Source organism: Lissotriton vulgaris, chromosome 2_1, assembly GCF_964263255.1.
Source record: "Lissotriton vulgaris chromosome 2_1, aLisVul1.2, whole genome shotgun sequence".
Lineage (NCBI taxonomy): Eukaryota > Metazoa > Chordata > Amphibia > Caudata > Salamandridae > Lissotriton > Lissotriton vulgaris.
This window is the reverse complement of record NC_141687.1, coordinates 1,726,471,803-1,726,497,864: the sequence shown is the minus strand read 5'-3', so window position 1 is coordinate 1,726,497,864 and position 26,062 is coordinate 1,726,471,803. Positions and strand designations below refer to the sequence as shown.

Below are 26,062 nucleotides of genomic sequence, written 5' to 3'. Positions count from 1 at the left end.
AGGCAGAGGAGCGAATTCGGCATCAACTACTTGGTCCGGAAGGGGCTCTTATCAAGCAGCTCACATGAGTATACTTTACAGGGGTTCCTTTATGTTCAAATCTACCCTTGACTACAAGTGTGATCCTGTGCAAGCCGCACATGGTCTGCTCAGCAGAACCTGTTTTATGTGCAGTTTCACATAGGGCAGACTCGACCCTAATGCTTTATATGAGCATCAGTTACATTACACATAGGCACATTCAATATTAAGGGATTTGCCCAGAATCACGATGTTGAGCCGATGCCGACACTCGAACCTGGCTCCCTAGTTCTATAATCGGGAGCTCTGACCATAGCACAGCATTCTTGTTTATTTTGCATTATGGAGCATGTTTGCATGTTGTCCAAGCTGTATTTTGCGGTGTGTTATGGAGGTCACTGATGCATTTTGCATTGCGTGGAAGTACATTGAGAATCACTATGTGTAGTTGTGGGGGTCTCCTGCATGTTCTGTGCATTTTGAGTAAGGCGCTACAGTGCTTTTTAGGTCGAGACTGGCGCATGCTGCGCATATGCCCAGTCTCGCTAACGAGACTTAATGTCTCAGAGTAGCGAGGGTAAACCCCGCCCCTCTTCTCCTTTGGCTGGCCTCCTAAACGGCGGCCAGCCATTGGAGAAGAGGTCTCTGTGACGTTCTCTTTTTGCTGTAAACCCCGTACTTTTCGGATTGAGGGGCGTGTTTTTTTCATTTCTTTCTCTTCTCTTTGCATTGGTTGGAATGTAAATAACAAGTCAAAAACACGGCCAATGTTTACATTCCAGCCAATGGAGAAGAGGGGAGAAAGAAAAACATGCCCCCCAGTCTGCAAAGGACGGCGCTTGGTTTTGATCTTGTTTCCACTTCTTTACCTGTAATTCATTACACGCGCCACTTTACATTTCAGAACATTTAGACTCTTTATTTTGCTCCCTCTACGTAGCATTACTCACCTGTGGGAGAGGGGATGCAGTTCAATGGACCCTTTCCGGCCTCAGGCTGCCAGTCTCCCCGGTCTGCTCCGGTCTCTGACAGACCCAGCCGCCACGAAGGTACCAAATTTGTTGTCGTCTTCACCGCCGCTGCAGCCCCCCGCCTCACTCTTCATGGTGCCGGGCTCTCCTACATAGTGGCTGCTGCCATTTAAACACGTCTGCGGCCCGGCACAAGGCCGGTCCACAGTGACGGCAGCTGCCATGGTTACTGGGCTGTGCGGCTCTCGCGCCAGGCATGGGGTCGGACGGGCGCCCAGCTCTGGGGAAGCTGCAGGGCCCGCCGCCGGTCCATGGAGACCGGGAGCTGTTCTAGTCAGAACCAGGTCACACCGCGGCGCGGGCTCTCCGTCGCTGTTTGGAAGCGTCGAAGAACGAGCTCCGATAATCCCCGACTGCTCTGCCCCCTCCTGCACGCTCCTCATGATGCATGAGCGCCTTCATTCCTCCCTCTCGCTATTCTGCCAGGCGGCTGGAACGGCTTCTGTTCTGTGACATGATGAGGCTGGGTGTTTCAGTCACTGCACGCTTAGTCATGATTTCAAAACCTGCAGTGCGCGTGCGGGGATTAACCATAGCAACACAGTGAAATACGTACCAGAGGTCAAAAACGTTCACAGATTACCTTGTGTTTTATTTTTCCTGTGAGCTCACTAGTTGCTCATGTTCACTTGCAGATTATCGTTCGTTCCAATTGAAGATGTCGTTATAACCTCATATCTTTACAGATATCGAGGTAAGCCACAAGACACGTTATTTTCAATTTTTTAAATTCATGTACGGGTCTATGACTTATATAGTTTTCTTAACCCATGCTATCTTTACAGCTTCGCTGTTTCAGCATCTTAGCAAGAACAGACTTTTTTCCCATCAATAGCTGTTTCATTTGCGATTGGGTCTTATTATGGTGGCCCTTTGAATACATGCTGTGCTTTATCGAAATCTTACTCACCCACAACTTTATTGCTGGCCTCTCTAGCACAAACATAACACTGCGCTGCCCCCTGAAGGCTTTTATGACCGGCTGGAGCCAAACAGTAAGTAACGCATTCTGTTCTGGTGGTGATTTGGGTGGCCCCACCCTACCTGACCGCACAATGTTTCCCATGGCTGTAATTGTACGCACATGCATAGTTATTGTTTCCGGTATTAGCAGTCCTCGTTCAACGTTATAGAATGTCTATCTAAACTGTTGAAACGATTGCCTGCCCCCGCCCCCTCCCCCCAGTGCCCGGTCTGCACACTTTCCTGTCTGTGCACAAGTGCAAGTCTCTGTACTATCAAGGTATCTCTCGCTCGGAAACTCCTTTGTTCGGTCCTAGCTGTTGGGCCATGAGCTCGTTGCATTCAGGGACTTGTAGTGTCTTTTCGCGTTGTACTGTAAGACTTCAATTCCAGCTTGACCTGGGTGGCTGCGATCTTTGAGGGGTCTTGTAGGTGGCTAAACTACTAGCTAAATACAGAGAGCCCCCAGCTCTGTACTGCGGGGGCTGCAAGGTTCTGTGTATTTCTGGCTCTGTGTGGCTGTGTGTGGCTCTCTGTGTGGCACTGTGTGTGTGTGTGGCTCTGTGTGTGTGTGTGTGGCTCTGTGTGGCTGTTTGTGTGTGGCTCTCTGTGTGGCTCTGTGTGTATGTGTGTGGCTCTGTGTGGCTGTGTGTGTGTGGCTCTCTGTGTGACTCTGTGTGTGTGTATGTGTGTGTCTCTGTGTGTGTGTGGCTCTCTGTATGTCTGGGTGCAAATGCAATAGGTCTCGCATTTGCGAGAGATTAAGCTATTGGCATTGTAAATGACAATGCCATTTATTTATCTGTTTTCAAAACCAACACATAAATAAAAATGTTGTCATTCACAATGCCAATAGCTCTAACTTTTGCAAAGGTGAGACCGTTGCATTGTAAATGCTTGTTGTACCTTATGATGTAAGTGGTTTAAGTGAATGTTATGCCTCGTGAGGCAGGCGTGTGACTTGTGAGGCAGACGTTTCGTGCATTGTGGTGTGGGCTGCCCCCTTCAGACTTGGCACACTGGGCTGCCCGGGTCCCTGCTGAGACTCCTACTGGCGGCTGGGCATACTGCTGGGGGCCTGTTTGAGTATGAACGTGCTGAACCAGCGTTTCCGCCTGCTGCTTCGATCATCAGTTGTGAAGGCATCTAGTGGGCTTAGCAAGGTGCAGGAGAGGCATCATTCAAGGTAGTTTCAGACTGGGCCAGGTGCAAAGCAGCAACTTGCAGGGCTCGAGTCGGGGTACCACATGGGTGGACGGCGTCCCCCCACTTATTTTAACAGGAGCTCAGTAACTGGAGCAAATGGAACCACACATTCACTCTTTGGCCTCTCATGGGCGAGATCGGAGGCTCATTCAGCACGCTGCTCATGCGCTGTCTTCTCTGATGCAATCGAATCTAAGGGGTGAGCGAGGGGAGGCAATGAGTCCGATGGTGCAAGCCACCTTTCGTGACGTCACTTCCTATTGTGACCTCAGCGTCCTCCCACTTCTTTTTAGGTCTTGGCTAGGCAGCACAAGCGCTGTCTCCGAGACTTTAAGTAATCTGTAAATCTAGTCAAACTCCACCTACTCCACCTCTTCACTTTTAATTGGATTCTGATTGAATTTGTTTGTTTTGACATGCTAATGCGCTTTGTAGATCAGCCTCTATTCTTTAGGAACGCCCATGCAGTACCGCCTAACTATAGTAAACATGCTCCAATAGGAATGAAGAGTTTGCCTTGGAACTCTTTTGTGGGTGTTTTCCTGTGGACACTGGTGCACGTTTTAAAAGGTGTATTATTCCTGGAGCTGTTTTTGTTGTTGTTGTGTTGCCGCAGCTTTATACAGTATATTTTTAGGTTAACCCTGTTTTCAACGAATCGCTGTTAGAGCAATTGAATGAGAGGTTGCCAGATTTCTTCCGTTGTCTTTATTTAACCTAGCTTCTCATTTTTTGCTTCGGAAAATAGCTATTAACTAAACCTGTGTAGAAGACGGTAGGGAAGTGCGTGATGTTAATGAAGTTGAACTGCTTTCAGCCCCTGTCGATCGTGTGCCTGTTTCTTGCTCTGGAGTCTGTCTTTTTACAAGAGCTGCAACCGAGTAGTTAATTTTAGTTTTTGTTTTTTTTGGTTTGTATGCTATTCAGTCCCTGCCGAGCGTGTGCCTCTCAGGAGAGACATACACACATTTTTGAGCTGATGCTTGACGTATGGATGAGTTTTAGTTTTAGAAAATGAAAACAAACCATTTTTTTAACGGTTGTGAAAGAATAAACAAACTGTAAAAACCTTTATAGAAGACTAAGGGGCACCCATCCACATAGGTTTGATGTGCATGGGCGCCGCGCTTTGTTTCAGCACAGCGCACCTTTTAATGTTAAAAAAATAAACACCACGTACTTCTAAGCCGAGGCTCGGCGGAACACATAGAAGACAAATTTAAATCGTCACTTAGTAGGCGGGCCTTGCTCCAAAGACTGACCTGTATGGGAGCGAGTGCAGGGTGGGTAACAATATAGTACGAACTATCATCAAGGATTCATTCCCACCCGGACACATTGTCATGTGGTCCTGCCAGCAAGATATCACCAGACTGCCGCAAGAGGGCGGTCCCACTTCTTTCATGGTCACAAAACGGAGTCGGCACACAAACCGCTCTCCCCACAAACTGCACGTACTGACCACATATGTGCAGTGCTCTGGCAGCTCATAAAATAACAAAATCGACACTACAAGTTCCTCTAGCGAAATTCCCTCCTTCTAGTTCCAGGGAGGAGTGACTGCCTCACAGTAAGTTCAAATGGAAATTATAAACATTTTGAAAACCAGGGCAGGGCACAAGCTTGTCTGGATACTCAGGAGCACTAAGGACACGGAGAGCTGTCAGATCGGCTGGTGGTGCCAGCGGCATTACGGAGACTTGGAGACATGTTGGTATTGCCATCATTTATAGAAATAAGAAATTTGGACCTAGCGTAGCACCTTTTGCCGATAAATTAAACGAGGAGATAGTTGCTAAAGTCCAAGAGGTGAAAGATTCAGCAATGTATGCCCTTGAACAGGCAATTGCAGACAAGAACTAAGAACAGTGGCGGGTTGAGGGGCGCCATTTTCTTTTTGATGCTAACAGAAACAACGGTGTCATGCTACTCAAAGCAAATTATCGGAAATGACTTCTCACAGTTTAGCATGAAGTGAAGAAGCGCTTCGACTATCAAGTCAACCTGCAGCATGTGAAGTTTCACCGGGAGCAAGACCACATATTGAAATGGGTAGAGAAGATTGGGGCATATTATCAAGGGGGTTTATCTCCGCTTCTTTGGCTTTAAAAGCCAAGAAAGCGGAGATAAAATTATCTCCCTATTACCTAGCTGTCGCTAACACCAGTTAGCGACAGCTAGTAGGAAATAGCGACCATCTTGGGCCCCACTTTGCATTTCAGTGATATTTATCACTAATGACATGCAAAGTGGGCGTGCCAAGATGTTAGCGGCTGAAAACAGTCGCTAACATCGCTATCTCCTATTACCAACTTTTGGAGATATTCGCGCTAAGCGCGAATATCTCCAAAAGCTAACACCTGCCCTAAGCAGTTCTTAGCCATGTTATCCAATGGGAGGTGGATAACATAGCAAAGAGTATTAGCTCAGTAATGCATGAATATCGCTGACTTTTCAGCGATATTCATGCATTGCGGCGATTTTTATCGCATTTGCGTTAAACCTTGGTAATACCAAGGTTTATTTGCGGTAAAAATCGCCGCAGCTCAGCGGTAAATTTTTGTCTCTAACCAAGTAATAGCGATAATTATCGCTATTGCTTGGTAATATGCCCCATTGTTATTCACAGTATCACTGCACAACAGGAGAAAGAGAGTGTTGCAAAGTGTATCTCGGACATGAAAGTGTTATCCAAGACTGCACAAGCCAGTTTGTAAATGCGAGACTTTACTACTTCATGTCATAAAGCAACTGGACTAGAGCTGTTTGAATGCCGTGCCCTATATTCTAAATAATTTTTTTCGAACTATAAAAAAAACAGGGCAGGGCATTCCGGCTGTTCCGGGAAGTAGGGGGCATATTACCAAGCAATAGCGATAATTATCGCTATTGCTTGATTAGAGACAAAAATTTACAGTTGAGCTGCGGCATTTTTATCGCAGATAAACCTTGGTATTACCAAGGTTTATCACAAATGCGATAAAAAACGGCCGCAATGCATGAATATCGCTGAAAAGTCAGCGATATTCATGCATTACCGAGCTAATGCTCTTAGCCATGTTATCCACCTCACATTGCATAACATGGCTAAGAACTGCTCAGGGCAGGTGTTAGCTTTTGGAGATATTCCCGCTTAGTGCGAATATCTCCAAAAGTTGGTAAGAGGAGATAGCGATGTTAGCGACTGGCATCCCTGTCATTAGTGATAAATATCCCTGACATGCAAAGTGGGGCCCAAGATGGTCGCTATCTCCTACTAGCTGTCGCTAACTGGTGTTAGCGACAGCTAGGTAATAGGGAGATCATTTTATCTCCGCTTTCTTGGCTTTTAAAGCCAAAAAAGCGGAGATAAACCCCCTTGATAATATGCCCCCAGGTTTCTTGTCTCCTTCATCTAAATGTGCTCCCTCTTGCTTTTTTGCTTGCCGATTTTATTTGTCCCCTTCTCACAAGCTGCCTGTCCCCGACACCACCCGATTTACTGCTACAAGCACTGTCCGTCGAAGCAGCCCTTTTAAAGCTGCGCAAGCTGCAATGCACAACTTGGAGTGCCCCCCGCACCCCCTTCTGCAATGTTAAAAAATTGTTTATTTTGTGTTTCTCTGCTGTGTGGCCGTGCATGCCCCCTAATATGTGTTGCTGTCTTTCGAGCAGCTAGTTTACAGCGAAGCAAGGTGCCAGGCTTTCTTTACAGCGCCTTGTTTGTGTCCCTTCGTTGCTATGCTTTTGGGAGGGGTGGAGTGGAGGGGGGCACTGAGCTACGCCGCCCTTCAGCTGCACCCACGCCTGCTGCTGCCGCCTGCACCCACTCTGCCAGCAAATTCATGCAACCCTTTCACTGCATTATGCCCTCAGTTAAAACTGGGATACATTCATTACAGGTGTTACTTTTGTAGCTATAGTTTACGACAAGCTAAACCCTAAAAAAATGCCATATATCACTGGACTTTGGGACTAATCGCCTAGAACCTGTTCAGAATCAGACAAGATCAAATCTTAAAGGGGCTTATTTACAAGCCACTTGTGCCTCAGGTGACATGGGAAAATGTGACGTACGGGTGGCACACGGGGCTTGTAAATAAGCCCCTAACTTTATATAACAGTAAATTGAAAGGGCATCTACTAGCTCCGGAATACATTTGCTAGTATTTTTAAGGACAGTTTGCAATGCCTAAGCGCCACATTCTGGCTTATTAATGCAATACTGTTAAACAGTGCAGTAGTCCAGTAACTACCTTATTGTATGTTATGTGGCGTGGTGAAATCCTAAACTCTGTCTTTCTGTACAGTGCATTTAATTATATTTTTCACCTGCATAATCAAATCATGAGTCACGAGAATAGGCGTGAATTACTAGTAGGGCACACTGAAGCAGGGCCGCCACTCTTTATATCAGACAGAACTAGCTCATCTCAGCAGAACTGCGAGTTGCCTAGTGAGCAGTAGTTCCACTTCATAGTTAGGCATTCATATTTTACTTGAGATAATGGGGCACTTTTACACAGTGTTGTGCTTTAAATATGTCTGTAAGAGCTTTTGTCAGCATGGCTATTGTGTATTTAATGGCCTAATCTGCATTTCTCAATAGGATCGCTGCACTTTCAGTATGGCAGCTGCAGTTCTTCTCAGCTGGCAATGCCATTCTATATTGAGACGGTTTAAAAACAAATAAGCATTGCTACTATTGGTTTAGTGGAGTATTACTGTAAGTTCTGCTATAGTTTAAATAGAACAGTAAATGTACTTTTTTTAAATCCATGCTAAATATGTAACAAGACGGTATCAGAACTTAGTCTGTCTCCAATCCACCCACTACCTCAATCCAATCCAACCCACTCCACGCCACTTTGACATTTCACTCTGACGCTGCACTTTACAACACTCTCTGCCACTGAACTCTGCCCATCTCTATTCATCTCTACAACACTCTACTCCCTTCTTCTCCACTCTCGACTTTCTACTCCAACAAATTCTATCTATGACACTCTAATTCCCCAACTCCACTCCAGGACACTGACAACTGCCAGGTAGCAACAATCCATATAAAAACACTCCATAACATGACATATAATTCCAATAAGCATAATTACACTGAACGCCTCAGTCCCACGCAACACAATTCCACTCCACATATTTCCATTCCACACCACATAATTCGGCAAAAAATCACATAATGCAACTCAACAACACATTTATCCAACACACCACATACATCCAATCCACACTACAAAATACACCATACACAATTAAACATCACATAATTAAATTCCACAACATACCACTGTTCAACACAAAATACCATTCCACATTTTTACAGTCCAGAAAACAAAATCCCACTCCATATAATTCAACGACACTCAAAACCATATAATTACTATCCACATAATTCCACTGCACACCATGCCACATAATCCCACTACATACATCCACTCCAACCCACACAAATCCACGACAAACAATAACACTCTCTCATACGGTTAACTTCAGGTCTTCAAGCACAGTGTATTTCCTTTACCTTTTCAAAGTTTCCAACCCTCAAACACATGCTATTCTCCTCTTCTTATTGTGTCTTCTGTGCACACAGCTGCTCCCTCTTTATAAGTCTGGAACCTGCTCTCCCCTTCTTTCTCTCACACTTTCTGCTCATCTGTCAGGAGTTCATTCACCACTTCCTGCACAAACTGCCTATCCCTCTCTATCTTTCTTTCTATCTATTATAAGTAGTTCTCATCCCATCTGTTCACCATGCCACATAACTCCACTACACAAATACTCTCCACACCACACAATTCTACAACTAATAATTCCAGTGCAAACCAAATAAATCCACTCCACACGACATATACCCACTACACTTCAAACCAAAACACATTGACATTTACAATGCCAATAGCTCTAATTGTTACGAATGCGAGACCTATTGCATTGTAAATGCTTGTTTTAGGACTTGTGCCCTGGCAACAAGCATGCTGTGAAAGTCCCAAGGTGTGGTTACAGCTTCAGTGAGGCTTGTGGCCTGCAGGCTTAGAACATACGGCGATATGGCATGGATATACAGAAGGGCGCCTGGACAGCACCGAAACAAAGAAATATAAAAAGCTCATTACATCAGCAAAATGTTCTCATGTGGCGAAAAGCGCCCGCCCAGCTTAAGAATAACGTGACCAGATTCAATTACGAATGACTCCAGGACTTTAAAAGCTCCATGCGCCTAGGTTTTAATATAAATATAAAATGAGGTCTGGCAAGCAGAGAACCCTTGTCCTAATCCCCTCTGAGGTGAAGAAAACTAACAAAGGTATCAAAATAAATGTAACCAGTGTCAAATGAGCAGAGTTTGCAGCCCCCTCTTGGAGCGATGTCGGTTCGCTCCAGGACCCTGCCCAACACAAACCTCTAACCAGTCCTGTGGCTGCTCTCATGCTGTTTTCAGCATGAGAGAAGCATCAGGATTAGATGGAACATGCTAACTAAGTGCTTCTTTTGCAAACTGTGGACTTGTGTCTTCAATCCCGCAGCTGTTAAGCATCTTCTGGATTGGTGCTGCAGAAGGGGCTGCCCCTCGCAAGACAACTTGTCGTGTCATTCCTGCTGCTGCCAGTCAGCAGTAATCACCTCTGCCCCACCTTCATACTCTCCCGTAGCAAGCACATCCAGGAAATGAGATTGAGAGCATTTTAATAATGTTAATGAATGTATTCCGCATTTGGGGCAGAGGAGAGTCGAGCAGGCAGAGCGATTTTCATACGCCCTAATGAAGGAACGACTGCTACACCAAGCTTTATAGGTGTAGGGTGACCACTGTGTCCTTGAGAATAAATATATCAATGCTTTGTAGTAGATTTGAGATCAAAAAGGGACTAAATCTTGTTTACATAAGTGGATCACTCTCAAAGGTTTCAGTAACAAAAGGCTGACCTTGATATTTCTACCTGTTTCTACAGGTCTGCATAATCTATAGTACACATGTTCTAAAGGGCAGTATAGAACTTTGCTTTCATGTTCCCCTCGTCCGTTGCTGTTTGAATTTTTAGTATGCTGAGCTCCATAGCTCCTGGAGAGTCTCCAGAGAGTCATTTCACCATGCTTACGAACAGTACCCATTGCATTGTGTATAGATATATGACTGTGTAGACTGGCAAAAAGGACATCATTGAATCAACAATGTAGACTAGAACAGAATGTGTATCTGCTGCATTTTCATTATTGTAAATTCTGCAAGATTTAAATAAAGGGCACTTAGCCCTTTTCCATGCTTGACAGGACACTGTTTTCAATGGCCGTGGCATGAGACTGAGTTAGGATTAAATGAATAATTTCGCAAGATAAGTTGCAGGAAGCAAGAGGACAGCACCTCCTATGCCTGACACATCTTTGTTGATTGCAAAATCAAGGTCCTTAACTTTTCAGGAAGGTAGTGGGAATTGATCTGAGCCAAAGCGTAGATGCACAGCAGGCAGAGTCCTACCCATTGACCAGGACCTTCATTTTATCCCCATTCAACTTTAGAAAAACTGGAGGGCATCCAGCTTTGGACATCTGTTAGGCATTCTTGCGTGCAATGAATTTGTGGAATAAATAGTCACAAATAAGGAGGAGTTAAATATCTTCAGCACAGGGAATTTGTAACTCTCAAAGTGTTAGAATGTATGTATATTGAAAGAAACAGGGGGCTAGTGGATCCCTCATCGACACCACACAATACTGACACCACAGAAGAAAGGAAATAGGGACAGGGTAGCTACCACCTGATTCTGCTTAGCCCAGAAGGCCCTAATTCTCTTATCAGGCAAGGTCCAAACTTCTCACCACAGCAAGTCAGCCTACCAAATTAAAATGGTTTATTGTGTCAAAAGTAATGAGAGGTCACCCAAAAGAAGTCAATTTCCTCTCATCCTTTGTCATACGAAGGTTCTTAGGACACCGAGTATTACTGAGTCAGGTCCATGATGGCAAATCAAGCTCCCAGTGACTAATCAAGAGCGCCTTTGAACACTTATGAAGCATAATTGCGTTTGCTGTTTTTAGATTGCCATTGACAATGATAGGAGGGGTGAAGGGCAGCATGCTCCTTCCAGAAAACACTATTTGCAGGGTAAGAGGAAAGCAGGACAGATGGAGGGAAAGGGCTGTATGATGAGTTCAGAGGAGGGGCCAATTCTGAGGCAAATAAAAATGCACATTGGGGTAATCCTGTTCTGTATTTTCTACTGGGCAAGTGGTCACCTGTAGATATAGAATTAAAAATGTGCCCAATCCCAGGAAAAGGCAAAGGAATCCCCTGCTTATGAAGCTTTCCACTTGGCATTTTCTGGTGTTCTTGGCATTCATCTGTGTTCAAAGGTCAGTTTTGGCAACTTCATTTTTCTAATACTACCTTTTCTGAGATATTGTGTGACAGCATTGAATCTCTCTCTAGTATTCTCCAAAGGTGATTGGTAAAGACGTCTTTTTTACTGCAGATCTTCTTGTCCCTCAGAAGTGAAAATGTTGATTTATTTTTGCTATGGCATTTTACTCACTCAATACTTCTGTAATATACATATTATTCTTCAAGGTCTACAGTACTAATCCAAAAAAAGTAAGTTCAACTTACCTCTGTTGGAGATTTCTTTGATTCTGCAGTTATGCTGGTTCTACGAGTGGTTGTGATCGTTGACCTAGTTGTTGATGATGATGTCAGGCCAGTGCTAGTTTTTGGTGTTGTTGTGCTTATTTTAGGAGTTGTTCTGGTGCTTGTTGCAGTAGTTGTTGAGGTTGAGGTAATCCGAGTGCTGGTTTTTGGTGTTGTTGTGCTCGTTTTAGGAGTTGTTCTGGTGCTTGTTGCCTTAGTTGTTGATGATGATGTCAAGAGAGTGCTAGGTTTTGACGTTGTTGTGCTCGTTGTAGGAGTTGTTCTGGTGCTTGTTGCCTTAGTTGTTGATGATGATGTCAAGCGAGTGCTAGTTTTTGGTGTTGTTGTGCTTATTTTAGGAGTTGTTCTGGTGCTTGTTGCAGTAGTTGTTGAGGTTGAGGTAATCCGAGTGCTGGTTTTTGGTGTTGTTGTGCTCGTTTTAGGAGTTGTTCTGGTGCTTGTTGCCTTAGTTGTTGATGATGATGTCAAGAGAGTGCTAGGTTTTGGCGTTGTTGTGCTCGTTGTAGGAGTTGTTCTGGTGCTTGTTGCCTTAGTTGTTGATGATGATGTCAAGCGAGTGCTAGTTTTTGGTGTTGTTGTGCTAGTTTTACATCCTTGCACAAGCTTGCAGCACAAAATCTCAACCTCATAATTGTAACATAGTCCTGTTTCTTGATCCTTGTTGTAGCACATTAGACCTAAAGTTTCACTGCACACTAGTGATTGACCAAGTTCATTTATTGGTACTGTGGGGAAGCTTTGAGCTCTACACTTAACTTCCTTGGGAGCTTCACATACATCATTTCCTTTAGCCCTTATATTTGCGAATGATTCAAAGTCTCCACTTGTAGGACCTGGTTCAGGGTAGCTGACATCATACCAAGGAGACCACTCACAAACCTCATAGACACAGCCAGAAGTTGTGGGGAATTTGGTTGTGGTTGATGGTGTTGTGAAGGCAGGAGTTGTGCTCGTTTTAGGAATTGTTGAGGTGCTTGTTGCCTTAGTTGTTGATGATGATGTCAAGAGAGTGCTAGTTTTAAGCGTTGTTGTGGTCGTTGTAGGAGTTGTTGTGGTGCTTATTGTCGTAGTTGTTGAAGACGATGTCAAGCGAGTGCTAGTTTTTGGTGTTGTTGTAGTAGTTTTACATCCTTGCACAAGCTTGCAGCACAAAATCTCAACCTCATAATTGTAACATAATCCTGTTTCTTGATCCTTGTTGTAGCACATTAGACCTATCGTTTCACTGCAGACTAGTGATTGACCAAGTTCACTTATTGGTACTGTGGGGAAGCTTTGAGCTCTACACTTAACTTCCTTGGGGGCATCACATACATCATATCCATTAGCCTTTAAATTTTCAAATGATTCAAAGTCTCCATTTGTAGGACCTGGCTGTGGGTAGCTGACATCATACCACGGAGACCACTCGCACACCTCATAGACACAGCCAGTAGTTGTGGGGTATTTGGTTGTGGTTGATGGTGTTGTGAAGGCAGAAGTTGTGCTCGTTTTAGGAGTTGTTCTGGTGCTTGTTGCCTTAGTTGTTGATGATGATGTCAAGCGAGTGCTAGTTTTTAGCGTTGTTGTGGTCGTTGAAGGAGTTGTTGTGGTGCTTATTGTCGTAGTTGTTGATGATGATGTCAAGCGAGTGCTAGTTTTTGGCGTTGTTGTAGTAGTTTTACATCCTTGCACAAGCTTGCAGCACAAAATCTCAACCTCATAATTGTAACATAATCCTGATTCTTGATCCTTGTTGTAGCACATTAGACCTAACGTTTCACTGCAGACTAGCGATTGACCAAGTTCACTTATTGGTACTGTGGGGAAGCTTTGAGCTCTACACTTAACTTCCTTGGGAGCTTCACATACATCATAACCTTTAGCCCTTATATTTGCGAATGATTCAAAGTCTCCACTTGTAGGACCTGGTTCAGGGTAGCTGACATCATACCAAGGAGACCACTCACAAACCTCATAGACACAGCCAGAAGTTGTGGGGAATTTGGTTGTGGTTGATGGTGTTGTGAAGGCGGAAGTTGTGCTCGTTTTAGGAGTTGTTCTGGTGCTTGTTGCCTTAGTTGTTGATGATGATGTCAAGCGAGTGCTAGTTTTTAGAGTTGTTGTGGTCGTTGTAGGAGTTGTTGTGGTGCTTATTGTCGTAGTTGTTGATGACGATGTCAAGCGAGTGCTAGTTTTTGGCGTTGTTATAGTAGTTGTACATCCTTGCACAAGCTTGCAGCACAAAATCTCAACCTCATAATTGTAGCATAATCCTGATCCTTGGTCCTTGTTGTAGCACATTAGACCTAAAGTTTCACTGCACACTAGTGATTGACCAAGTTCATTGATTGGTACTGTGGGGAAGCTTTTAGCTCTACACTTAACTTCCTTGGGAGCTTCACATACATCATATCCATTAGCCTTTAAATTTTCAAATGATTCAAAGTCTCCATTTGTAGGACCTGGCTGTGGGTAGCTGACATCATACCACGGAGACCACTCGCACACCTCATAGACACAGCCAGTAGTTGTGGGGTATTTGGTTGTGCTTGATGGTGTTGTGAAGGCGGAAGTTGTGCTCGTTTTAGGAGTTGTTCTGGTGCTTGTTGCCTTAGTTGTTGATGATGATGTCAAGCGAGTGCTAGTTTTTGGTGTTGTTGTGCTAGTTTTACATCCTTGCACAAGCCTGCAGCACAAAATCTCAACCTCATAATTGTAACATAGTCCTGTTTCTTGATCCTTGTTGTAGCACATTAGACCTAAAGTTTCACTGCACACTAGTGATTGACCAAGTTCATTTATTGGTACTGTGGGGAAGCTTTGAGCTCTACACTTAACTTCCTTGGGAGCTTCACATACATCATAACCTTTAGCCCTTATATTTGCGAATGATTCAAAGTCTCCACTTGTAGGACCTGGTTCAGGGTAGCTGACATCATACCAAGGAGACCACTCACAAACCTCATAGACACAGCCAGAAGTTGTGGGGAATTTGGTTGTGGTTGATGGTGTTGTGAAGACAGGAGTTGTGCTCGTTTTAGGAGATGTTTTGGTGCTTGTTGCCTTAGTTGTTGATGATGATGTCAAGCGAGTGCTAGTTTTTAGAGTTGTTGTGGTCGTTGTAGGAGTTGTTGTGGTGCTTATTGTCGTAGTTGTTGATGACGATGTCAAGCGAGTGCTAGTTTTTGGCGTTGTTATAGTAGTTGTACATCCTTGCACAAGCTTGCAGCACAAAATCTCAACCTCATAATTGTAGCATAATCCTGATCCTTGGTCCTTGTTGTAGCACATTAGACCTAAAGTTTCACTGCACACTAGTGATTGACCAAGTTCATTGATTGGTACTGTGGGGAAGCTTTTAGCTCTACACTTAACTTCCTTGGGAGCTTCACACACATCGTATCCTTTAGCCTTTAAATTTGCAAATGATTCAAAGTCTCCACTTGTAATTTCTGGTTCAGGGTAGCTGACGTCATACCAAGGAGACCATTCGCAGACTTCATGGACACAGCCTTGGGATGTGGAGTGTGTTGGTGTGGTGGAGAATGATGTTAGTTTAGTGGTTGTGCTTATTGTGCTTGTACATCCTTGCACACTCTTACAGCACAAAACTTCAATCTCATAGTTATAACATAGTCCCGAAGATTGGTCCTTGTTGTAGCACATGAGGCCTATGGTTTCACTACATACTAATGTTTGACTCAGTTGGTTTAAAGGAACATTCGGGAAGCTCTGGGCTCTGCATCTTACTTGTTTGGGAGCATCACAAATAGCATAGCCTTTAGCCTTTATATTTGCAAACGATTCAAAGTCTCCACCAGTAGGACCTGGTTGCGGGTAGCTGACATCATACCAGGGAGACCACTCACATACATCATAGACACATCCTGTAGGTGATAAAAGAGGAAATTATTATTAGTTACAAAACAATATGACATTCTGTAGTAAATTAAATGTGTCTTTGATAGCTGCAAGAGAGCGCGGAAAAAGCCATACACAAACAAAAGAGTAGGTGGGCCTATAATAGTTCATGGGAGGAAACAACACACCCACAGGAGGGACAAATAGCAATGTTTCACCAATGAGAATCAAGCATTGGCATAGCCAATAGGTCTTGCCTTTGGGACTTTATAAGTGTTAAGTTCTCCAGCACAATATCCTTGGTGCAACAACATTAACTGTTGCATGGCTAAACACTTATAAGGTCCCAAAGGCGAGACCTATTGGCTATGCCAATGCTTGTTCTCTGTTGTCTGTGTGGCTTAACACCTCTGCACAGAAGGCACACCGCTGCCTCTAGGATGAAAGAGATGGATACGGTTACCTGTTTGTGTGCTTGCTGTGGTCATTGCTGTTGTCAGGCACAAGTAGGCCACGGCCACTATGTTGCCATCGGCTCCGCAGGTCATGTTTATGCACTTGCCATCCAAGCCTGTTGTAGTGTAGATCACTTCGTTGTATTTATACACCTTTCCGAGGTATACACAGAAGCAGGCTGCAAAGAGCAAAGGCAACAATCAGGATGCTTACTGCCAGCAGACAGCATTTAGAATCATGAAATGCCAATTACTGTAACGGATTCTAACTTATTCTGTCATTTAAGGTCACACCATGAACTCAATAATAACAGGTCACTTGGAAAGAGGGAAGAGGGGTCAGTGCCTACGATTGCACGGATAGAACACTTACACATTTGACCACCTACCTCGAATATCATATGCACACTTTATTCCATTTACTGTACAGTTGCTGAAAGAAAACAAACACAAGCGTTAATCTACCATTCCTTGTAAATCCCAGTATCAAGAAACTCAGAGTTTGCCTTTCGTAAAACGAATACAGAAAAGAAACTGTCTTGTGGCCAGAACATCCAGTCAGATGGCCCCATTCTGAAGAGACTCGTCGAGCTCAATTTTGACATCATAAACGGTACACTTACTGCACTTTTTCCTAGGTGAGGATACCATCACCTGAGAATAATGGATGAAGGGAAAAAAAGAATTTAAGCAGTGAAAAGGTTAACACAAGCGGCACCCAGGAGAGGTAGGAAACTAACAGAAGGCTTGTTCTGGCATGACTGTACTGAAAAGGGTTAGTAGCTTTGAAAAGCCTGTGGCTGGCAGTTCTTATTAAATATGGGCCTGATTTTTCACAAAAGATGCAGTGCGCCCAGTATCGACAAGGAGTGCTTGTGGAAAGGTGCGGTTTCCCCCACCCCACAGAGACGATTTAAGGCCTGGGCAAAGTGGGCTATGTCCCATGGCCACAGCCTTTCAGCGGGGCCCCTGATAGAGCCAGCTCTGTTCTGCATAGATTCTTGCCCCGATGACCTTGAATAATTTTAAACAGATGATTTTAAATACCGTTTTGCTTAAATGTGTTTTTAATGTGTGTGATTTGTGAGAATACATTACTGACATTTTGCAGTAAAATGTGTTTATGTTTCATGCAGCATCCATCACAAATGCTTATTTTAGATCAAAAAATATATGACAAATGGGAGGGGGGTCACATAGATTCTTTGCACTAATATTAGTTAGCTGCTGCTGTGTTACAATATTGCAAACACTTCACCATTATTTAATATTATAGGTAAACACATTTAGAATGTACACCATTATGTCTGAGCTCTGTCAGTGACCTGGCCAAAGAAATGGATGAAATTGGATCATAATTTCAAAGCTGTTTTGAACAAGGGCCCCCAAAATACGATTGGCCCAGGGCCTCCAAAATCCTTAAGATGTCCCTGCTACCACAGCATGTCTTCATATCGAGGCAATGTGATGGTATGGGGCTATGAGGTCCAAGGGCTGTGCCACACACACTCACTGGAGACCCTGGGCTGTAGCCCAGAACCCCTTTACTGCAGCTGCAGGTGGTGCAGTGCAAGGGCAGACAAATGTCAATGCTTTGTTGGCCCAGACCTCTGACATGTCTGGCACAACAACTTCAATACCCTTATTGAAGGACAATGCATTCTCAAACCGGACCTCAATCTGGATCTTGGTCTCTTGCTGTCCAACAAAGAGTAAATGTTTTTACCACATATTTGTATATTTCTGTCCATTGGTCTGTGTATCAGCAAACATGTCACCTTAATACCACTTTAGCCTTTGAAATGCTTTGACATACAGATACGGTTAGTATGTCTGCAAAGGACACTGAAGTTCCACGAGAGGGAATAAGTAGGAAAGTCCTGTGGCAGCGGCAGTATAGTTGATGGAGATCAAAATATGGATCTTGGGAAGTGGTGGTAGTTACTACAGTGGGAAGAACAGGGACGGATTGGACATAGCGGGCACCGGGCAATCCCCCGGTGTGCCGCACGGGGTGGGCAGTTTTGGGCCCCTGGGGGTCGATTTAGTTACAGGGTCGTTTTTACAGCATAGCTGCAAAATCGGCCCTGTACCAAAATTGGCCGAAAACCGGCCCGGCAAAGAGCTCGGTGGCACATCCAACCCCCCCGAGTGGGGAGGGGATGGGGGGCAGCTGAGCACTTTGCCACGGCCGGTTGTGGTTCCCAGTCCAGCCCTGGGGAAGAAGCCAGTATGTCTCGGGTGAAGGCGATTGGAGTTAAGGTACGGTGACAAATGGAGGTCCCATTTCTTTGATACCCAAATGCCATCTTCTACAAACATTCTTTGAAATAAAATGTATGGTGAAATCTATTTATTTGTAATGAGGAAGGCTGAACTAAGGACAATGCAGAGCACAGAGTGATGTTCACCAAGGGGCATATCAGCATGCATTTACCTATTTTATTTGGTGTAGTGTGTCGATTGTATCAACAGGAAGTTGATCGCTGTTGTATGGTGTGAGCCCAAAGTTGCAGGCATCTGAGTCATTGCCCTTTCAGGCCATGTACATATTGTCAAGGAGTGAATTTAATTAAGAAAGAACTTCCCCAAGAGCAAGTGGAGAACCTTTCAAGTAGTCTTCTTTCACTGGTGCTAGTTCATGTTGATGATTTCTTTCACAATATGGTCGACTCCTCTTTGTGGCAGTGCCCAAACTTCCCCTTCACTCAATGATATCTTCAAGCAAAATCCCATGGTATAGAGAGTGCCGTAATCTGCAGACTGTTCTTGATTTTTCAGTAACAGGCATAAGGTAATTGAAAAAAGCATTAGTGCTATTTGCCAGTGCAGTTTTCTTCCTCTCTTGAGTCATTCAGCCTGATTCATCAAGCTTTTTTGCGCTCGCAAAGGGCCAGATTCTGAGAATTCGGCCCTTTGCGAGAGCGATTTTTGCATTTGGGATTCAGCATCCCAAATGTAAAAATCGCTAATTGCGATCTCGCAATTTTGCGAGGAATGACATTTGAGGAATCTCTATTTGAGATTCCTTAAATGCAATTCAACATCCTATTTAAATTTGCGAATTCGCAATTTCTAGGCGCAATTTACCGCGAGGTCAGACCTCGCGGTAAATTGCGAAAACTCAGAAAAATGCATTTAAATGCATTTTTCTGAGTTGCATGTTACACACACACATGTCCTTTGGACATGTGTGTGTGCAACACCTGTGTCACAGATCATTTGAGGGGTGCCACAGGGTGTCCTTTGGACACCCCTGGCACCCTTCAAATCGCTATCTTATTTGCGATTAGCAAATTGCTAATCGCAAATAAGGAATACTCCCCATTCATTCCTATGGGCCTTTTGGCCCATGGGAATGCATGGGGAGTTTTTCCTTATTTGCGATTAGCAATTTGCTAATCGCAAATAAAGAATGTGTAGGAATCGCAAAAAATATTGCGATTCCTACATGAATCCCGTTTTGCGAGTCCTTAATAGCGATTCGCTATGAATCGCTATTAGGGCCTCGCAAAACGGGAGAATGATGAATCTGGCGGTTAAACCTGCCTGGCATGATAGAGTGCAAAAAGAACAATTGATGGACCGAATGCTGAACAATGTCAAACATTCACCTAAGTACAGAGATCTGGACCTAAACGCATCATTTTTTTGCTCCCCATGGGAACAGTCCAGCCTGAACTGCCAGGCCTGGTTCTCCCTCGACTGAAACAGGCATCCTAGGATGAGTTTCAGGGTTTTTACTCTTCATCAGCCTCATCATCAGCCTGGCTAGTTTGACTCCAGTAGCATGAAGAGCACAGGACCCAGGTCTGTGCATATCAGTTATGGAGTAGGTTATCCACAACCCCCTGAATATGTCTGATCAATTAGTTTTGAAGGTTGAGCTACACAAAAGTGTGCGGGCCACAAGCTAACTGCTCTTTCTGCCCTTTGGAAATCGTATTCGATTTAAGTTAACCCGCGTGTGATAACTAATATGAAGTAGTCAAATTTCATTTTGGTTTATTATAATTTTTGCTTACACAAGCTGGTCAGATTTATAGATATCATGCGCCATGCTGGGCAGCACCCCATACCAAGAAACTATGTTAGACTATGGTGAGCAGAATGTTCTCATACACTAATCGGATGTGGTAACATTTTTTGTTTTAGGAGTTTTATAAGCGCATACTAGACCCGGAGGTATCAGAGCGCTTTACATGAGCACCAGTTACGTTATATACTCACACATTCATTTTTGTTAGGCACGGGTAGATTACGTGATTTGCCCGGAACCACAGAATGTTGAGCGTCCCCGCTCAGACTCTAACCCGGTTCTCCAGCTCTGAGATCAACCGCCCTAGCCGTTTTGCCACATTCTCTCCCGAGCATTTGCTCCAATCTGTATGGGTCACCCTGCATTCTGACAAATGGCAATTAGGCTACCACCACCAATATGGTGAACAAATACAAATGTGTGGGCCTGATTATAAATTGGACTTCGCGGATGTGATGATTATTACAACTAACAAAAATACATCACTTTACTGTTTGAAATATATTGAATGTGAAAATGATTGCATATCAGATTTAGGTGCTTACCGCAGGAGGTCCGACACTTAGGGTCAAATGTACAAAAATGCAACTGTGCATTTCCTAAATAGCGACTCCATTGGAATCGCTTTTTAGGAAATGCTAAATGATATGTATGAAATTAACGATTTCCTTAAAGCGATTCCTAAGGAGTAGGACTCGCTATTTGGAAATCGCAAATAGTAAATCTTATGCCATTCAAACCAATGGACTGGCTTTGCATTTCTAAAATAAAGATTTCCTATTAGGAAATCGGTATTTTGGAAATGTAAAACCAATGATGGCTGTGGGCATAAGGCTCCCCGTAATGCGCCCCAAAAATAGTGGTGCACATGTAGAGCACACATATGCCCTAGGGGCATATGTGTGCTCTATTACACTTTAAAAAAAGCATCTTTGGGAGACTTTTTTAAATTGCACATGGTTACCATCAACTTTGAGTAAATGGTAATTTTATTTCCTAAATGCTCATTTTGCATTTAGGGAATGCTTTGTACATATGCTAAGAAATCATGAATAGGAAATCCCTATTTGCAATTTCCTATTTAGAGAATCGCAAATTGTCATTTCATCTGGGTAGAAATTGCATTTTGCAACTCCCAAAAGGCCTTTGTACATAGGAAAAAGCTGTATTGCATTTCTTTACAGGCAAAAATTGTGATTCGGCTGGTAAGAAATGCAAAAGGTCTTTGTAAATCTGGCCTTAAATGTATTTTTTCAATTTGCACATAGTTACCATCGAGTTTAAGTTAATGGTAATTTCAATTCCTAAATGCCCAATTCGCATTTAGGAAATGCTTTGTACATGTGCTTTGGGAATTGCAAATAGGTAATCCTTATTTGCGATCCCCAAAATCGTATTTGGAATTTGCGATTTCCACCAAGTAGAAATTGCAAATTGAGAACGTGACTTGGCCTTTTCACATAGGAAAAGGCCATTTAGCATTTCTTAATGGGCTGAAATAGCGATTCAACCCATTAAGAAATGCTAAATGGCTTTGTTCATCTGGCCCTTCGTGTCCATTGAAAAATGCAGTCCTAAATTGATCCACAGTCTACCATGATCAAAAGCTATACTTTTTATGGGGTGCAGGGCATCTTTAGAGGATCATTCAAATGACTTGATTCCACTTATCAGGTACATGACAACAGACTTTATGGGCTTAGGTACCTACCAGGCCTGACAGCTTTCACAGAGATCCACCTTTTCGCCAAGCTCGTAGCGGTTCCCTTCGTCGTCATAACAGCCACATATTTCCACACACTGCTTTTTATCTTCATCGTAATATGGTTTTTCTTCTGGGCACTTAGGATAGCATCCTAGAAAAGGGGGTTGAAGCCATTTTAAGCTTTGAGACATACTTCATGCTGTAAACTGTTACGGCAATTGAGAAAAGGAACTTGTGAAAAACTAAGTTTTTCTAATTTTCTTATTCTCCATTGAGTACAGTTTTTGTAATGTGAATATTTGCATCTATTCCCTGTCCTTTTTACTGCCATGGCTTGTAAGGTAATGCAGAATCTTGAGCGTTCAGCGTCTGACGATGGACAGTTAGATGAGTGGAGAGTGGATAGCTGAGCAAGTTAGATTCTGCTCATGGTGGGATGGCCTCCCCTCGTACCTGCAAACAGTGTCCTGTATAAACCGCACCCTTTTTCCATGCCTTAACATCTTTTGTTCTTTTGAACCCCTTGGCATGTCCTCACATGTCCTGACCCCTGATTCACCAAAAAGCCCTGAGGCTGCACTGATGACAAAGGTGCAATGATATGCTGTATTTATTGATAGACTTCTGTCTGTGTTTTAAGGTAAAAGGGCCTGGAAAATTACAGATTTATCCCTGGTGAAAGGAGCCAGTGTTCTCTGTATTTCTCTACCTTAGGTGTGGGATTTGTGATAGACTGATGGATATAACTGAGCAAATTGATATCATTGTCTCATGTTTGAGATGTTGGCATCTCCTGCAAATAGATAAGGCTGAGCTGTAGGAGAAGCCAGAGAAGTGATGCTTGGACCACTTTGCATTTTGTTTAGAACTCAAGGATGAGTTCCATAGTACTTGTCATTTACAATGGCAATAGCTCAAACTCACGTAAATGCGAGACCTATTGCATTTCAAATGCTTGTCCTTTTATGCACCCTGGATTTGGAACAACAACCCTGCATCATTTAGGAATGCTGCAATGCTGCTCCAGTTTAGGAAAGAGTTGAATCCTTACCTTGTTAAAGAACACTACACTACATCACAATGTATTAACCGCCCACAGCACACTTAACCCTCCTATCGCTCATTGGCTTTCTCCTTGTCTTTGACCCAGTACAGCATTCCTCTTACTTTTGGCTACGCTTGTATCATAGAAATAGCACATACATACATACATACATACATACATACCTACATACATATAGATTTATTACCTGGGAGAAATAATGAGTTGTATGTAGGAACTTAAGATGTCTAAGATGAACAAGAGACATTCGCTCTGTGTTGAGACAGTGTGCCTCATCATGAAATTACAGCAGATATACTGAGTGGCTTATCATGCAGCTGGAGCTTGCTGTCTTCTGTTTGCGAGGCTAGAATGTCAGTTTAGGCTTTTCTAGTGATAGGGGCCCTAGGCCCAGGTACAAATCAGGGTTTCAGGATGATGGGGTCTGAGAACATGTTGACTGAACAGTGTTGATTTACTTTGTGGTTTTGGGAGCCTCGTGACTGATTATGGCTTTGGAACCGCGATCCTTCGACCTGGGCCTAATTGTAGAGATTTTGTGTGTATGGAGTCTAGAGACTACATAATAAACATTATGTGTGGACTCTATATGCTGACAAACATTTATTTTTGATTTGATTTCAGATGCCTGTGTTTTATTTTACTCTGCAAGGAAGGGAGGAGTACTAATGTGTATGCATAAACTTTTCCTCTGCTTTTCTCAGTCTTGGGAGGTCATGTGGAATGATGGACCTATGACAAGGGGAGAACTGACAGTTGCATGGGTGGAGAGAGGATGGAAGCCCAGAGTAGATGTTGCCCTGTTGTGATACTCTCTGCTGGTTCAAGGGGCATAACACCCTTGGTTAATTTATTCCACTAACATCCTTAAGGATCTGTCCTTTCTGAGCATGCAAATTTAGGAAGAAGTGTTATGAGCCAGCTGTACAATTGCCATTTGCAACTATTGATACACAATTTGTACACTGTCTGGCTGGCAAATGGGACTGTAATTATAATGCAACCCTTCCCCCGTGAATGGTTACAAATGTAAGGATGGAGTTGTGAAAGGGACAGCATTTAAACATAGGAATCATTTTTAGGGGTCAGTAACTAATTATTGATTCGAAAACACAATTGCAGTCACAGACCATAGATAAATATCTTTTACGAGTCAGAAAGAATTTTATGACTTGTAAAAGGGCTTTTGTACATTGTAAAAAGCCTTTCTGAAGTCGCACATTTGTTTGCAAATCGCAGGGTTTGTACCCTCAAAGGGCCTTGTAGATTTGGCCTTCGTATGCCTGTGGGTATTAGAGGGAGGTGACAATGCAGTGAGCTTTTGTTCTTGCTTCATTCAGCAGGAGTGCAGTGAAATATAGTTCAGGAAAACAGGAAGTCCTATATGAAAGAATGAAGGATGACATTAAGACACCTCCATTACTTAAAAAGTGCAGATTCCTCCCCAATTTGGGTATTCTGTGAAAGCTGAGACGACAGTTCTATTTTCAGGTTAATATCATCACTTGCTTTGAAGAGTGGTGAATAAGAATTCAGTTTTGGGCGGTAATTTGGTCTAGTGGCTAGCTGTCGAATTAGGAACCCCAGGACCTGGGATCTAACTTAGCCCCAGCTCTTGACTAAAATGTTCACATGAGTAAACCACAAATTGCTTAGGTTTGTGCTAAATAAGTATGACTGTACACATATATCTATCCATCGAATCCACACCCATTCATCAGTTCCATCTCCCTCTCCAAGAATTTCGTCTGGAAGAAAATCACTCTCCCATTCCCATTGGCTCCTACACCCCTTTCTGCACAGTCAAGGGCAGAGAAGACATCATAATAAGAAGCAATATGCAGACCCGGCAGACATTTCTGCAACAGTTATGAGCAGGAACTAATGCCATGGCAGGGTGTGATGGCATAATGGATAGCTAGCACTTGCGCCCAGTAATCACGTCATGCACCTGATCACGTGTCACGTATTTGAATCACCTGTCCAACCATTTAGGCTTTAACATGTCCATCCTACTACCCTGCTGTGTTTGTCTATCCGTCTGTCAAGCACTCCAAAGTGGCATAAAGAAGACAAGTAGCACTTTAAAAACACTTCATAATAAGTAAGTAGATTTCTCCCCTTCTTGCGGTTACTCTGCTTTGCCTACCCCAGTTTCTAAAGAGCACCCTCCGCCCTCGCTTAGCAAGTACTAGACACGCGTCTCTCAGCAAACATATCACCATCAGTCAGATGCCCACGTCTAATGGCGGTGCCACGCGGTCGAGTCAGTGGGCATCCTATGTGACACCTGCGCTTTCCTACGATTTCTCTCACCTTCCAGTGCTGGCAATACATACAAGCACTCCCCAGTGGGGTTCCGACAGGTCTTCAAGCAGGGGGCGCCGCAGGCCTGGTAGTGCCAGTCGCAACCGTCATCATGTTTGTTAAAATAATCACAGAACAAGGCTGGGGAGAGGGGAAATATCAAAAACAGAATAAGACGACCATATTAAATAACGACTACAGAAACAGGCTTCTTAGGGAATGCTGTATTGTTTTTAATATGTCACTGGCACAGTACAAAAAAGCATTTGCATTAAGAAGACTCAGTCACAAAATGTGTTAATCATTACATCATCCACAGTTTCATTGATTGCACCTGTAAAAACCAACATTCTACTTTTAGCAGTTGTCTTCTTTGATGCCCAGTAACAGAAATATGAGCAGGCGCCCGATTACACACTGGGCTCACGATCTGGGTGTGTCAGTGCACACTTTCATTTGGAATATATAACGTTACAACGCATGCAATTACAACGCATGCTTTTACAATGTAGTCTTTACATCGCAACTACAATAACATTGCATGATTTTACAACGCATGCCATTACAAAGCATTTTTTTAACTACCATTATAATGCATTCCTTTACAACACATACCATTACAACGCATACCATTACAATGCATACCATTACAATGCATAATACTTTTAGGGAAACATCAGGGTAAGTGTTGGATAGAGTAGGGGTAAAAATTACTATTCCCCTCCAGTGAGTGCAACAGTAGGGAAAGCGTTGGATAGTGTAGGGGTAAAAATTACTATTCCCATGTACCCAAA

General features: G+C 43.5%; 1 protein-coding gene across 1 annotated transcript in view; it reads right to left on the bottom strand.

The window, feature by feature from the left end:
• The window catches only part of LOC147733195 (mucin-5AC-like), a 231,555-nt gene that overhangs the window by 68,944 nt on the left and 136,549 nt on the right, over window positions 1-26,062 (bottom strand). The window contains exons 25-29 of the mRNA XM_086956006.1: window positions 25,278-25,409; window positions 21,905-22,049; window positions 16,544-16,587; window positions 16,163-16,333; window positions 11,818-15,725 (exon numbers count right to left, since the gene is read on the bottom strand). Coding sequence (XP_086812132.1) covers window positions 11,818-15,725; window positions 16,163-16,333; window positions 16,544-16,587; window positions 21,905-22,049; window positions 25,278-25,409 — 4,400 coding nt within the window. The remainder of the gene's footprint in view (window positions 1-11,817; window positions 15,726-16,162; window positions 16,334-16,543; window positions 16,588-21,904; window positions 22,050-25,277; window positions 25,410-26,062) is intronic.